We start from the raw sequence: 11,306 nt of genomic DNA, 5'->3' as shown, positions 1-11,306 counted from the left end.
TCCCAAAGTCCAAAGATATGCAGTTACACAGGGATTGGTGAAGGAGAATGGATGGATGGATGGAAGTAGCTATTCTTTTTGACAACAGTGGATCTGACTGAAATGTGCACTGTGTTTTGTAACACTACAACAAAATTTCCTTAATGTCCCCAAACTATCCTTATCTTTCCCTCAATCTAACAAAGTTGTTTTTGTGCCTAAAACTAGGAGGGCATACACATGATATTGATCTGTTTTTATAATATTCTTTATTTATTTTTTGGTTGCTCGCTGTAACAGAGGGTAATGGCAAAACAACCCTTATATGTATATGTTGATCCTAAGATGTTGGTTTTGATCTTTTTATGGGATTTGCAGCAATAAAAATGTGGAAGCATTTGTTTTTTGAATTTATTTATTTTTTAGTTATTTTAGATTGTATGATAAATGATAGTAAAAGCAAGGAATAATTACCAAGCAATAAGAAAACACTGAATCGACGCTCCTGTAACTCCTTAACTTGTAACTCCTCCTCTTGTCCCTTTTGTTTTTAGGATCCCTTTTGTCTTTGACCCTCTCTCATGTCTTCTCCTCTCTTTCCTTTTGAGGCTCTTGGGCGTTGGAAATAGCACGTTGACTTCCACGTGAAGGCTTTTCTTTTCCCTGCCTGTCTGGCATCCTCTCTGTGACCCACGTCTGCATGGCCTCAGTGTCAGTCTTATTCATCCCCTCCCTTTCTTTAATTCACAGTATCTCTTTCTATATGTCTCTTTAACACTTACTCTGTCCTCCACAGCAGCTTTGTCATTCTCTCTTTGGCCTGTCCACTGGTGGTGCAAACAGCACAAAGAGCTATGGAGATTGCAATGGAGAGTAAGTGGAGTATCGTAAAGGATGCTGCTACTGCTGTTCATTCACTTAGCTTCGACTGATAGCACAGCGTTTGGCTCTAATCTGTTTGTCAAAGGAACCACGATGCATTTCTGTAGAGCAATTACACGACATTTTCCTTGAGGAAAACCAATAGCTAACCGCCTCTACCATGCTGTTCAATTATGTAAGAAAACAGAGAGCTTTTCTGCGTGCTGCTCTTCTGTTCTGTGGATTTAGAAACAAACTCTGTAGTAATTTATGATTTGTAAAAGTGTGCACAGTCTGATGTGTTAAGAGAGATGAATGCTAATCATGGAATTCAGAGTTGGCAGTTCACTGCAGCCAAAGCTATTTTTAGATATTGCTTCCACATTTCATGACTTGGTTAAAATAATAATAATAAAGAAAATAACAGGGTCAAGCACAGCTCCATAAACAAATGCATTTTCAAATTAATTCTTCACGTTTTCTCGTGTTCTAAAAAAAAGGGGAAAAACCTCCATAATTGCATTTAAATCAAATAAGGTCCAAGCATCTCTCAAGGCTAGGTTACCCTAGCAACATGTTATGTACCAGCAGTCTGGGTGAGGGAGCCACATCAGAGGAGTGGGGGATGTCTGAGAATGCAGGGGGAGACTTTTAGCAGAGATAATAAATCTCAAATTTATTAAACACTTCTGTTTTACTTGATCAAAAACATACATGGATATCCCATTAGCATGGTAGCGATTATTATGTATTTAACCAACAGTGCCTCCCTTACATAATCTGTGGACCACAGCATCAGTTAACATAACATAGGAGAGACATGTGCTTTACATGGTTCTCTCTGCAGAGAGAGGGAGACAGAGATGGGTGTGTCCAAATGCAAGTCATCACTGGGTTTTTAAATGAAAAGATGTGTGCAGGAATGTTAAATCCAAAACCTTGAAACTGTGATGTTTTTTAAACCATGATATTAATGTGATGCTTGGTACCTCTGCCAAAACTAGTGTAAAACAACTGTATTTCAGCCATTTTCGTTCTCCCAGACATAACAAAGAAATCCTCCCCAAGGTGTACAAAGATGATGTGAGGTGAATGATAATTTAGTGAATGTCTCCATCTGCTGCACACCAAGAGGAACTGCTGCATTATGTAACAGGCAGGTGCCAATATGCTCATACTTGAAGGAAAAAATAAGTGCTTGTGCACACTTTAATTGATCCACACATGCCCTTATTTTAATAATAATGGATTGGATTTATATAGCGCTTTTCAAGGCACCCAAAGCGCTTTACAATACCACTATTCATTCACTCTCACATTCACACACTGGTGGAGGCAGCTACCGTTGTAGCCACAGCTGCCCTGGGGCAGACTGACAGAAGTGAGGCTGCCATATCGCGCCATCGGCCCCTCTGGCCAACACCAGTAGGGCAGAGTGTCTTGCCCAAGGACACAACGACCAGAACAGCGAGCCCAGGGATCAAGCTGGCGACCTTCTGGTTACAGATGCGCTTCCCAACCCCCTGAGCCACGGTCATCCTGTTTTACAGATGTAGAGAGCGATTTTCACAACTTCAGCTGTCTTTAGTTATTATGGCTATTTAGGATTCTGTCTAATCTAGTCTTCTTTTGCCTTTGAACATCAACTAGCTGTCTAATCAGAGGTTTACTTGTCTTTATCAGTTTGCAGTTGACCCCACATCTTTTACATTAGAACTTTCAATCCCATGCTGTGGGACTGTTGCATGTAATGACTAACCAAGTGACAAGTGAAAAAAGGGAGCTGTGGGGCTCACTAAACTACCTTCAATAATTAGTTACTCCAAACGATGAAATGTGTCTGTTAGACTCCATTCCTAACAGACACATTTCAAAGACGTCCTGCCAGTAATTAATGCTTCCATTTTAAACATGACCTCTTTATCTCTGTTAGCACAGGCTTTCAAGGTGGCTGTAATTAAACCACTGTTTAAAAAATCCAGACTTAATCCAGCTGTCTTAGGTCATTATAGACTGATTTTTTTAACCTTTCTCTTTTTTAATTCTTTTTTTTTAAAGATTTGCAGAGGAATTTCCTGTTTGAAGAGTTTCAGTCAGGATTCAGAGATCATCATAACACAGAAACTGAACTAGTGAGAATCCCAAGAGTCAGCTCCGTGTTTGTCTTGTTTGACTCATGCATTCGATACAGCTGATCACAATATTTTAACTCTAGAATGCAGATTTCAGGTTGTGCATGTCTTCTCAAAGGTTGGTTACAGTTCCAGAGGCTTCTGTGCTGGAACCATTGATCCTTAATCAGCTCCAAATACTACAGAGTCATCACTCGCACCGAGTCTAATGACACTATTACCCCTATTCTCATCCAGCTTCATTGTTTCCCCATTCCTCAATGGATCCAGTATAAGATTTTGAATTTCACTTTTAAAGCTCACAGTGACTTGTTACCCCAATATTTTTCAGACCTCAGCCCTGCGCTCAGTTTCAGCTGGTCTTCTAAGTGTTCCTTAATTCAAATTTAACACCATGGGTGCCAGAGCCTTTAGCTCTACTCGCCTCATCTCAGGGGCTATTAGCACTTCAGCATCATCAGCTAGACTCTTTGACACAATTCAAATACCAACTTAAAACCCACCCGTTTACATCTGCAAGTTAGCAATAATTATTATTATACTTTTTACACTGCGTATATTTTCAGTGTTATGCAGATGATACCCAGCTATATTCATCTATAAAGCCAGACGGCACAAATTAACTAGTCAAATCATAGGCATGTGTTAAAAAGATAAAGGACTGGATGAACTCTAATGGATGAACTAATTTGCTGTTTTTCTACATTCAGACTAAAAGAAAGTAGAAACTGAGGTTATAGTACTTGACTCAGAAATATGCTGTCTCAGAGTGATGAGTAAAGGCTAGTTCATGCATTCAATACTTCTAAGCTGGACGACTGTAATACATTATCAGCGGGTGCAATGACAAGGATGAGAAAGAGAGATCATGTTTCCTCTGTATTGGATTCTCTTCACTGGCTCCCTGTTAAAGCTAGAATTGAATTTAACACTTGAACTTGTAGTATAAAGTGTCTCCAGGCAACTGTTGTTGTAATTTGGCGCTAAAGGAATAAACTTGAATTAAATCAAAATGAATTGAATTGAACTGAATGTCACTGTTACTTTCTGGAGACATAAGTTAGCATATTTAGAGACTGGAGATTGAAGTTGTCAGCCAACATTAGCAAATAGGTAGCAAGCCACACCCTTGAATATTATCTGTCAGATAAATATATGTGTCAGATAAATTCATTAAAAACTGTTTTAAAATGCAACAAATTGTGAATACAGTTCAGAGATTCAATACAATAACTTAACTGAGGTGAGGCCGAGCACACGGTGATGGGCTAAAGCTCCTGTGTCAGCACACTTTCAAACTGGCCTAACATTAAGCTTCAACTCAAATGTAATCTGCTATTTGTTTATCCACTGAGACATTACTTACTAAAACAGATACTAAAGTATTTTTGTACCAGCTGGACCTCACAAGGCTATTTGAGCAACTGTAAGTGTTTTTGGTTTTAGCCATCAAACTTCCTGCTTGGTTACATGGTGACACTTTTGGCCTGTCAGTTGAGCTTGCTAAATTGGCATTTTCTTTGAAGGTGTTGTCAAGTAATAGTAGGATTGAAATGGATGCAGCATTTCACATGCTTCGTTTCTGTTACAGAGGTCCAGCACAGGGAGAAGAGGCTGAAGCAGGTCATCAACAAGGATGTCCTTGTGCACTGCTGCATTTATCTTTCCATCTACCCTGACTACTCTCTCAGTTCCTGCTGCCAAAAACCATCCCTATTGCATGACACTTCCACCACCATGCCCCACTGTAAGAAAAGGTATTCGCCAGGTGACGAGCAGTGCCTGCTTTTTTTTCCAAACATGATGATTCAGGTGGAAGAGTTCAATCTTTGTTTCATCAGACCAGACAATTGTGTTTCTCATGATCTGGTCCTTCAGGTGCCTTTTGCCAAATTCCAGGCAGGCTTGCTTTTAGGCTTCCACCTTGCCACTCTACCATACAGGCCTGAGTGCTGCAGAAATGGTTGTCCTTCAGGAAGGTTCTCCTCTCACCACAGAGCTCTTGTTTGTGTTAAATAAATAAAAAGGGGAATGGCTATGTGTTACTCTTAATCTGAGGTCAGAGTTATTTTAAATAATTAAATAATTTGAATCCGGCTGAACCTGATAAGGACCAGATTATTTTTTTTATCATGTCCTCAAAACCTTGGTGCTGAAAGAGGGTTTACTGTCTTTTTCAAATTACTATACCGAATTGTGTCCATAGATCCATACCTTCCCTTTTTGCCTTACAACTGGCAAAAGCACTTCTGGAGGAAATTTACAAAAAACAGACTGAGCTTTTAGGCGTCAAACACAACACCGTTTTTCTTCTGTTCTAAAACAGCATGATCTGAATATTGCAAATCCATCAATTCGACTTTACATGCTATTGGAGAGCTACTTATCAGACTTGTCACAACCCACCCTGGAGGCAAAAAAGCTTTATGCAACTTTACTCACATATGCAGCATTGTGAAATCTGTAAACACATTTAACCTGGTGGTTCCCCTTCATGCCAGGCATCTGTTGTTTAGACTTTTTACAAATACAGCAAATTAAGTTTATAATAGAGATATAATTAATTTGACAAAAATGGTCAGCATTTAGGGTTTTCAGTCAGGGGTTCAGTTATTCATGTTAGTGTATACGATTAGTGGTGGCTCCATAGTGTAGTGGTTCACATGCTCAGCTGGCAAGTAAAGGCTACTGCTCACCTTCTAGCAGGATAAACAAATCCCTGTTGGGGTTGCGTCAGGAAGGGCATCACAGCGTGTGTTGCTACCTGTTGTAGTGCTACTTTGTGACAAGAGAGAAGCTGAAAGTAGCTACAGTATTTACATGCTAACTATGAAAGGTAAACAACTCCTTTAACAGCTATTAGTGATTAAATATTTTGAAAATACGTCAATACGGGCCACATGTCAGACTCGTATAGCCAGTCTTGAATCAAAAATTCTAGCAAATATTAGAATAAGCAAATTAGTAAAAAGTATTCAACACACTGCAGTATAGGTAAAGCTTGGAGATTTAATATGGCAATTTTCACCACCAGATAGAATCAACATAAAGGATTCAATCCAGTTAAGTAAAATATATGCACCAGGACACTACAACATACACCTCTGATTCATCGGTCTCTTAAAATGTGTTGATCAGCGTCAGACAGACCACAGACACTTTATCAGTACAGCATAAAAAACAAAAAAAAAAGAATAAAGACAGACTGGGCAGCAGCACGTCAGGTTTTCCTTGTTGCATTTGTGAAACACATCCACATAAAGACAGGCCACCAGTCAACACATCTTCAAATAGAGACAATTACAAAACACCTTTTGTTTGTGGGTACAGTCCAGTAATCATACAGGCAGCATGTATGACACACATGGATTTTACTACAATATAGTATATGTACAGTAGCAGAGAGGGGATAGCTGGCAAAGTGTGAACTCTTGCTGTTGTTTCTCACTCTCCAGCTCGCGTCCTATTCACAGTTCTGCTCATGTGTTGATGAGCGCGAACAGACTTTTCTCCGTGCGAGTGAGACAGAAGGGGAACTGCTGCCATTTTCAGCACTAGAAACACATTGTGGAGATTGCAGCATTTGTTAACGCTTGCTCCCGCGCCCAAGCGTATGCTGCTGTCACCGCAGACAAAATGGATTTTACGGCCAGTGTTTTCTTCTTTCATCCACAGTCCAAGTAGTTCAGATGGGTTTTTTTAACGATACCTCCTATTAAAACTGAGGAAATATCAAGAGCCCCGGAATTTGCAATAACAGTACCTCACAGAGAAAGAACACAACACCCACTTTTAGTTGTAAACTGCCACTAGGCACATTTTCAGATATTTGGAAAATGAAGAGACTTTGAAAAGCAAAACAATGAAACAAAAACAAAATGAAATCTTAATTTTTCTCTCAGTATTACAATGAAGTAGTGTTGGCAGTGGGAAACTATTCTCTAAAGGAATGTTTCAAGATATGGACTACACTTTATTTGGTTGCCATATCATCACGTTGCACCAAATCATCCCTAAAAAGTGCAAAGAGTCCCTGGTTGCTGTTATGGTTAAAACAGTCTGGTGATGAAGGATACAAACTGTACAACTGCAGTGTAGTTATAGACTCATTTGAAAATGCACACTAGATCATACATATTTAGTGTAAAAAGCATAAATGAGCCGGATAACACAGTTCCCAGTTTTCTTAAGTCGTGTAATGAGTTAAAAAGGATCGAGCCACTACAGGCTGCAGTTAAACTACTGTCAAAGAACACACAGAGCTACAAAACAGAGATCTGCAGGAAATGCAAGGAAAATGGTGCGTTACATTTTGACTCACAAGTTCCTTTTTTCTTTCGTTTTAAATAAATCATAGAAAAATTGTAATAAAGAGTGTACAGGACACAATCGGTCATTGTCCTTTTTATTCCCAATGTAGCGTATCCGCGTTTATGCATATATGCACACGTGCACACACTATGTGGTTCAGAACTAGGTGACGTCTGACTCTTTTTAGAAAGTACCAAAACAGTCCTAAGCTCTTGGCTCCAGTCCTTTGGGAGTGGATCCATCACCCTCCCTCCGTGGCTCAGCTTCCTCGCAAACGGTGTGACTCTCCACAGATCATCACTCATTCTCCCATAGGTCGCCCTCTGCCTCGTTCCTCATCCTCTCTCAGGTTATCTCTGTAGGCCTCCGGGGAGGTAAATAAACGAGTCCCTATGATCCCTCTTTCCCATCTGAGCTTTCTGGCGGTGCTGGTGGCTCCTCCGCCGTGGGTGACTGAGCCCCTCCCGGACCATCTGCACACAAAACTCAAAAATGACTTCTAAAGGCACAAATGTGGAACTTCTTTCCAAAGCTATTGTTCATAAATGACTGTGACAGTGCGTGCCTGGCATTTTTTGTTTTTGCTTTCATTTTAAGGCTGCTATTTTTTTCAGAAACCCCAATGCAGGCAAACAAAGTGTCTCTCTGCCACTGCTGGAGGAATTCCAAAAGATCCGAGTTCATGTGAGCAAACCTGTATTTTCATTTTTGGGGTCTGTAAGATGAATTGCACGACCATGTTGTGTTATGTTAGATGCTAATTTGTTTTCTACACATGCAGCCAAAGATGCTCAATGGCTCAAATTTGGCACTCCTGGTAGCTACACACTTTTAGCAATTGTGATGCATGACAGGGAAATGGGCAGCATTTCCCTAGTGACATTCCTAGCCTAAAGCTCACCCATCTGCTACTAAATGGAGATGTATTTAGACAAGGACAACCTTTCCTAAATCTCAAAAACTTTGCCATAGCTTCAAGCCATAGATGAGCCACATAAAGGCTTCCGGGGATCAAATATCTCAGTCAAGTTCACAAAAACATCTCTCAAAGTGTCCTTAATTTACATTATACTGTTTCTAAATAATCAAATATATTGCTTCACATGCTAAAGTACTAAGTTAAAAAAAAAACACATTTAAAGGGAAATATCACCTTTTAGGGATAGCTCAGCCAGTTTTAGAGGTAAGTCACCAGGGTTTACACCCGCTGGAGAGCCCAGGATATCAGGCAGGGCATTTCTCCTCCCTGAGCGCCCCGAGGAGGCAAAGTCCAGCACTGGCTCCACTTCGGTCATTTCAGGAACTCTTCAGGAAAAAAAGAAGGTACAATGTTACGATTTTACCCATGTATCATGTATCATACCTTATATGATAAGGTATGATACATGATTTTAACTCACCTGAGCAGTATTTCTGCTAAGTCACAACAACAGTTGCCTCAAAGCGCTTTACATTGTGAGGTAAATACCCTACAAGAGAGCCTATGAGAAAACCCTAACAATCAGATCAACCTATTATGAGCAAGCATTTGGCGAGAGTGGGAAGGAAAAACTCCTTTTTAACAGGAAGCAAGCTCAGGGACAACCAGACTCCGTCATCTGCTTCAACCGGTGGAGGCAGAGGGGCATAGCTCTCTGTAAAATACATCTATAAGGTATAAAAGGACAAAAAACTGTGAATGTCAAATTGGCCTCTGAAACCTATAAATATAATCATTAAAAAATATTGAGAATGTCAATGTGACATGTTTAACATCTAAAAACACAGCTTATATTTGGTTTGTGGTTCTAATTTTTTTACTTGTAACTTCTAGTTCCTTTTCTCATCTTGTTTTTCAGAGTTTGATATTACGGTAAATGGTCAACCATTTGCTTAGTTCGTTAGTTAGCTAGCAACGACCAAGAAGTTTGTTGAACAAATGAAGGGCTTTACATGCTGAGCAGGCTGCAACTGTTTTCAATGCAGTGTCATAGGAAGGCCTGAATATCACAGTCATTCAAGTTGTGTTTCCATCACTGCCTTGTCCCTTGCACACAGAGACATCTGCAGATTCTCTGTTTGTTTGAATATTGTGACATTTTTAGCAGTTTCACGCTGAAAAACATTATTAAAATATTGGGCTGCTCGCCTCTCAATCTTTACTTCTGGAACACTCGAGCTTTCTTTGATGCAAGCAATTAGTTGTAACATGTTTCAACTCTGTTCCCTGTTACATTTTTTTGCGGTGTTGCTGGCACCAAATTTAAATTGGAATATATTTTTCAAAGAAAAAAGTCTTAGTACAACATATCAAATGTTTAAAAGCATGGATGCAGATATAAAATGGCATGCCATTTTTGAAGAGAGGACGTTCCAGGTCTTATTTTGTAACAATTCACTCAATCAACTCACAGTGTGCTGTTTCTGTTTGGTGTGTACTGCACGGGGAAAAGCTGTGTGGGGTACATCTTTAATGATATAGCTAGCCTGCTAATCATCCCTATATGTACCCTAGTAGTTTTAATCCCAACACTTTTAAAAAGTTGACACTACGTTTTATGTTATACATAGTCTAACAGTGGATATTAATTTTGACATTTCTCAGAAAACAAAATGTACTTAATGTGATTTGAACATCCAGAGAAAAGATTCATCACTGAAAAGGAGGATGTGTCTGTCTGGTCTCATGGCAACCAGCAGCTGGGGAGTCAGCTCCAGGCTACACTGGTGACAGGCAGAATTACATCCCTTGTCTCACAGACTCGCAGCACACACACATACAGCGAGCCATTGCTGCCATGGCAACAGTACAGAAAAAGCACCACTGGCAGGTAAACATATGACTGGAATCCATTCGCTCACTATCTCACTCTCTCTTCCCAGTCTCCCCCTTTTGTTGTGTTGCCTCCCTTTAAATAGCCATACCATTCTGTGGAGCGAAATCTCAGTTCCCATTGCTCTCTCTCAACAAAGGGCTGACGTGTGAGTTAATGCATATGTGCAGCTATAAACTCGCACACACACCATCCTCAAAAAGAGGGCCATAAGTTGACCATCTGTTAGCCTCGAGCACAGTTGAAGCCTTGCTACTGAGCTCATCTAAGCTTTAAATGTCTCCATGGAGAAAGGCACTTTGCTTCCAACATGTTTACATTATTGCATGCTGGCAGCTAAAACTGTGGCTGCAGGTAGGAATCATGGCTATGACTGAGATACTTTAAAACATGTACGTACCTTTGGTTTTAAAATATGTAGCATTTATCAAGCTCAATACATAATTCTGAAAAATCTACCTACGATTAACATAAATGTTTTATATATTTAATCAGTACAAATGTATAATCACACTTTCCACAAAGCCTGTGTCCACCCTCCTCCATACCACACAGGATGTACACATAGCAAGTTGCTAATAATTCATGCAGCTTTGATTAATTGATGTCAAAATGCTGTTGCACAGTTACCATTACCAATACTCTGTCCGGGGCCCATTCAGAAAATTCATTTTCATACTTTATTTATTTAGTTGATTGCATTTATTTCCAATTCAACTGTATGTTTGATTTTTTTTTCCTTTTATTTAATATGCCCAAAAAAATCCATTATTTTTCTCATTCTTAATAGTCAAATCTAAATATACAAAGTCAATAAAAATATAGCTGATCAGTGGGTAGACAATTACATCAAGGCTGGGTAGGATTCAAACAAATGCACAGGAAAACAAAATGTTGTATTTTGAGATTAACCTGAAAATACTACCAGAATTTAAGGACTTAGAGATATAAAAGAAAATAAGCTCTGACATGACAAAAATACTATATATATATATTTAAAATTCTTCACTGCACTTCTTCTAGGTCAGCAGTCGAAATAAAACAGCTTACTGGCCATGTCAGCTTCCATCAGTTGTATCCGCCAATTGATGCAGCACTCAGATGGCACTGGGTCTAGTTTTCTGCCACTGGTCACCTGTGTATATGATTGGATATCATGATATAAACCAAATCACTATTTCTGTCAAGCTTAAAGGTTCCTTTTCATTGA

At 39.5% G+C, this 11,306-nt stretch overlaps 1 protein-coding gene across 2 annotated transcripts in view; it reads right to left on the bottom strand.

Moving 5' to 3' along the window:
• Positions 1–5,978: 5,978 nt before the first annotated feature.
• Positions 5,979–11,306, bottom strand: part of pkib (protein kinase (cAMP-dependent, catalytic) inhibitor beta) — a 30,407-nt gene continuing 25,079 nt past the window's right edge. Inside the window, exons 3-5 of one of the 2 annotated variants that reach the window (XM_080863336.1) lie at positions 11,147–11,231; positions 8,437–8,588; positions 5,979–7,756 (exon numbers count right to left, since the gene is read on the bottom strand). In XM_080863336.1, coding sequence (XP_080719462.1) covers positions 7,674–7,756; positions 8,437–8,578 — 225 coding nt within the window. In that variant the 5' untranslated portion in view covers positions 8,579–8,588; positions 11,147–11,231 and the 3' untranslated portion in view covers positions 5,979–7,673. The remainder of the gene's footprint in view (positions 7,757–8,436; positions 8,589–11,146; positions 11,232–11,306) is intronic. The other variant, XM_080863335.1, reaches the window with a different exon arrangement.

This window comes from Rhamphochromis sp. 'chilingali', assembly GCF_963969265.1.
Source record: "Rhamphochromis sp. 'chilingali' genome assembly, chromosome: 17".
Classification (NCBI taxonomy): domain Eukaryota; kingdom Metazoa; phylum Chordata; class Actinopteri; order Cichliformes; family Cichlidae; genus Rhamphochromis; species Rhamphochromis sp. 'chilingali'.
Note: the sequence above shows the minus strand (reverse complement) of the source record. Positions and strands in the feature narration are given on the sequence as shown.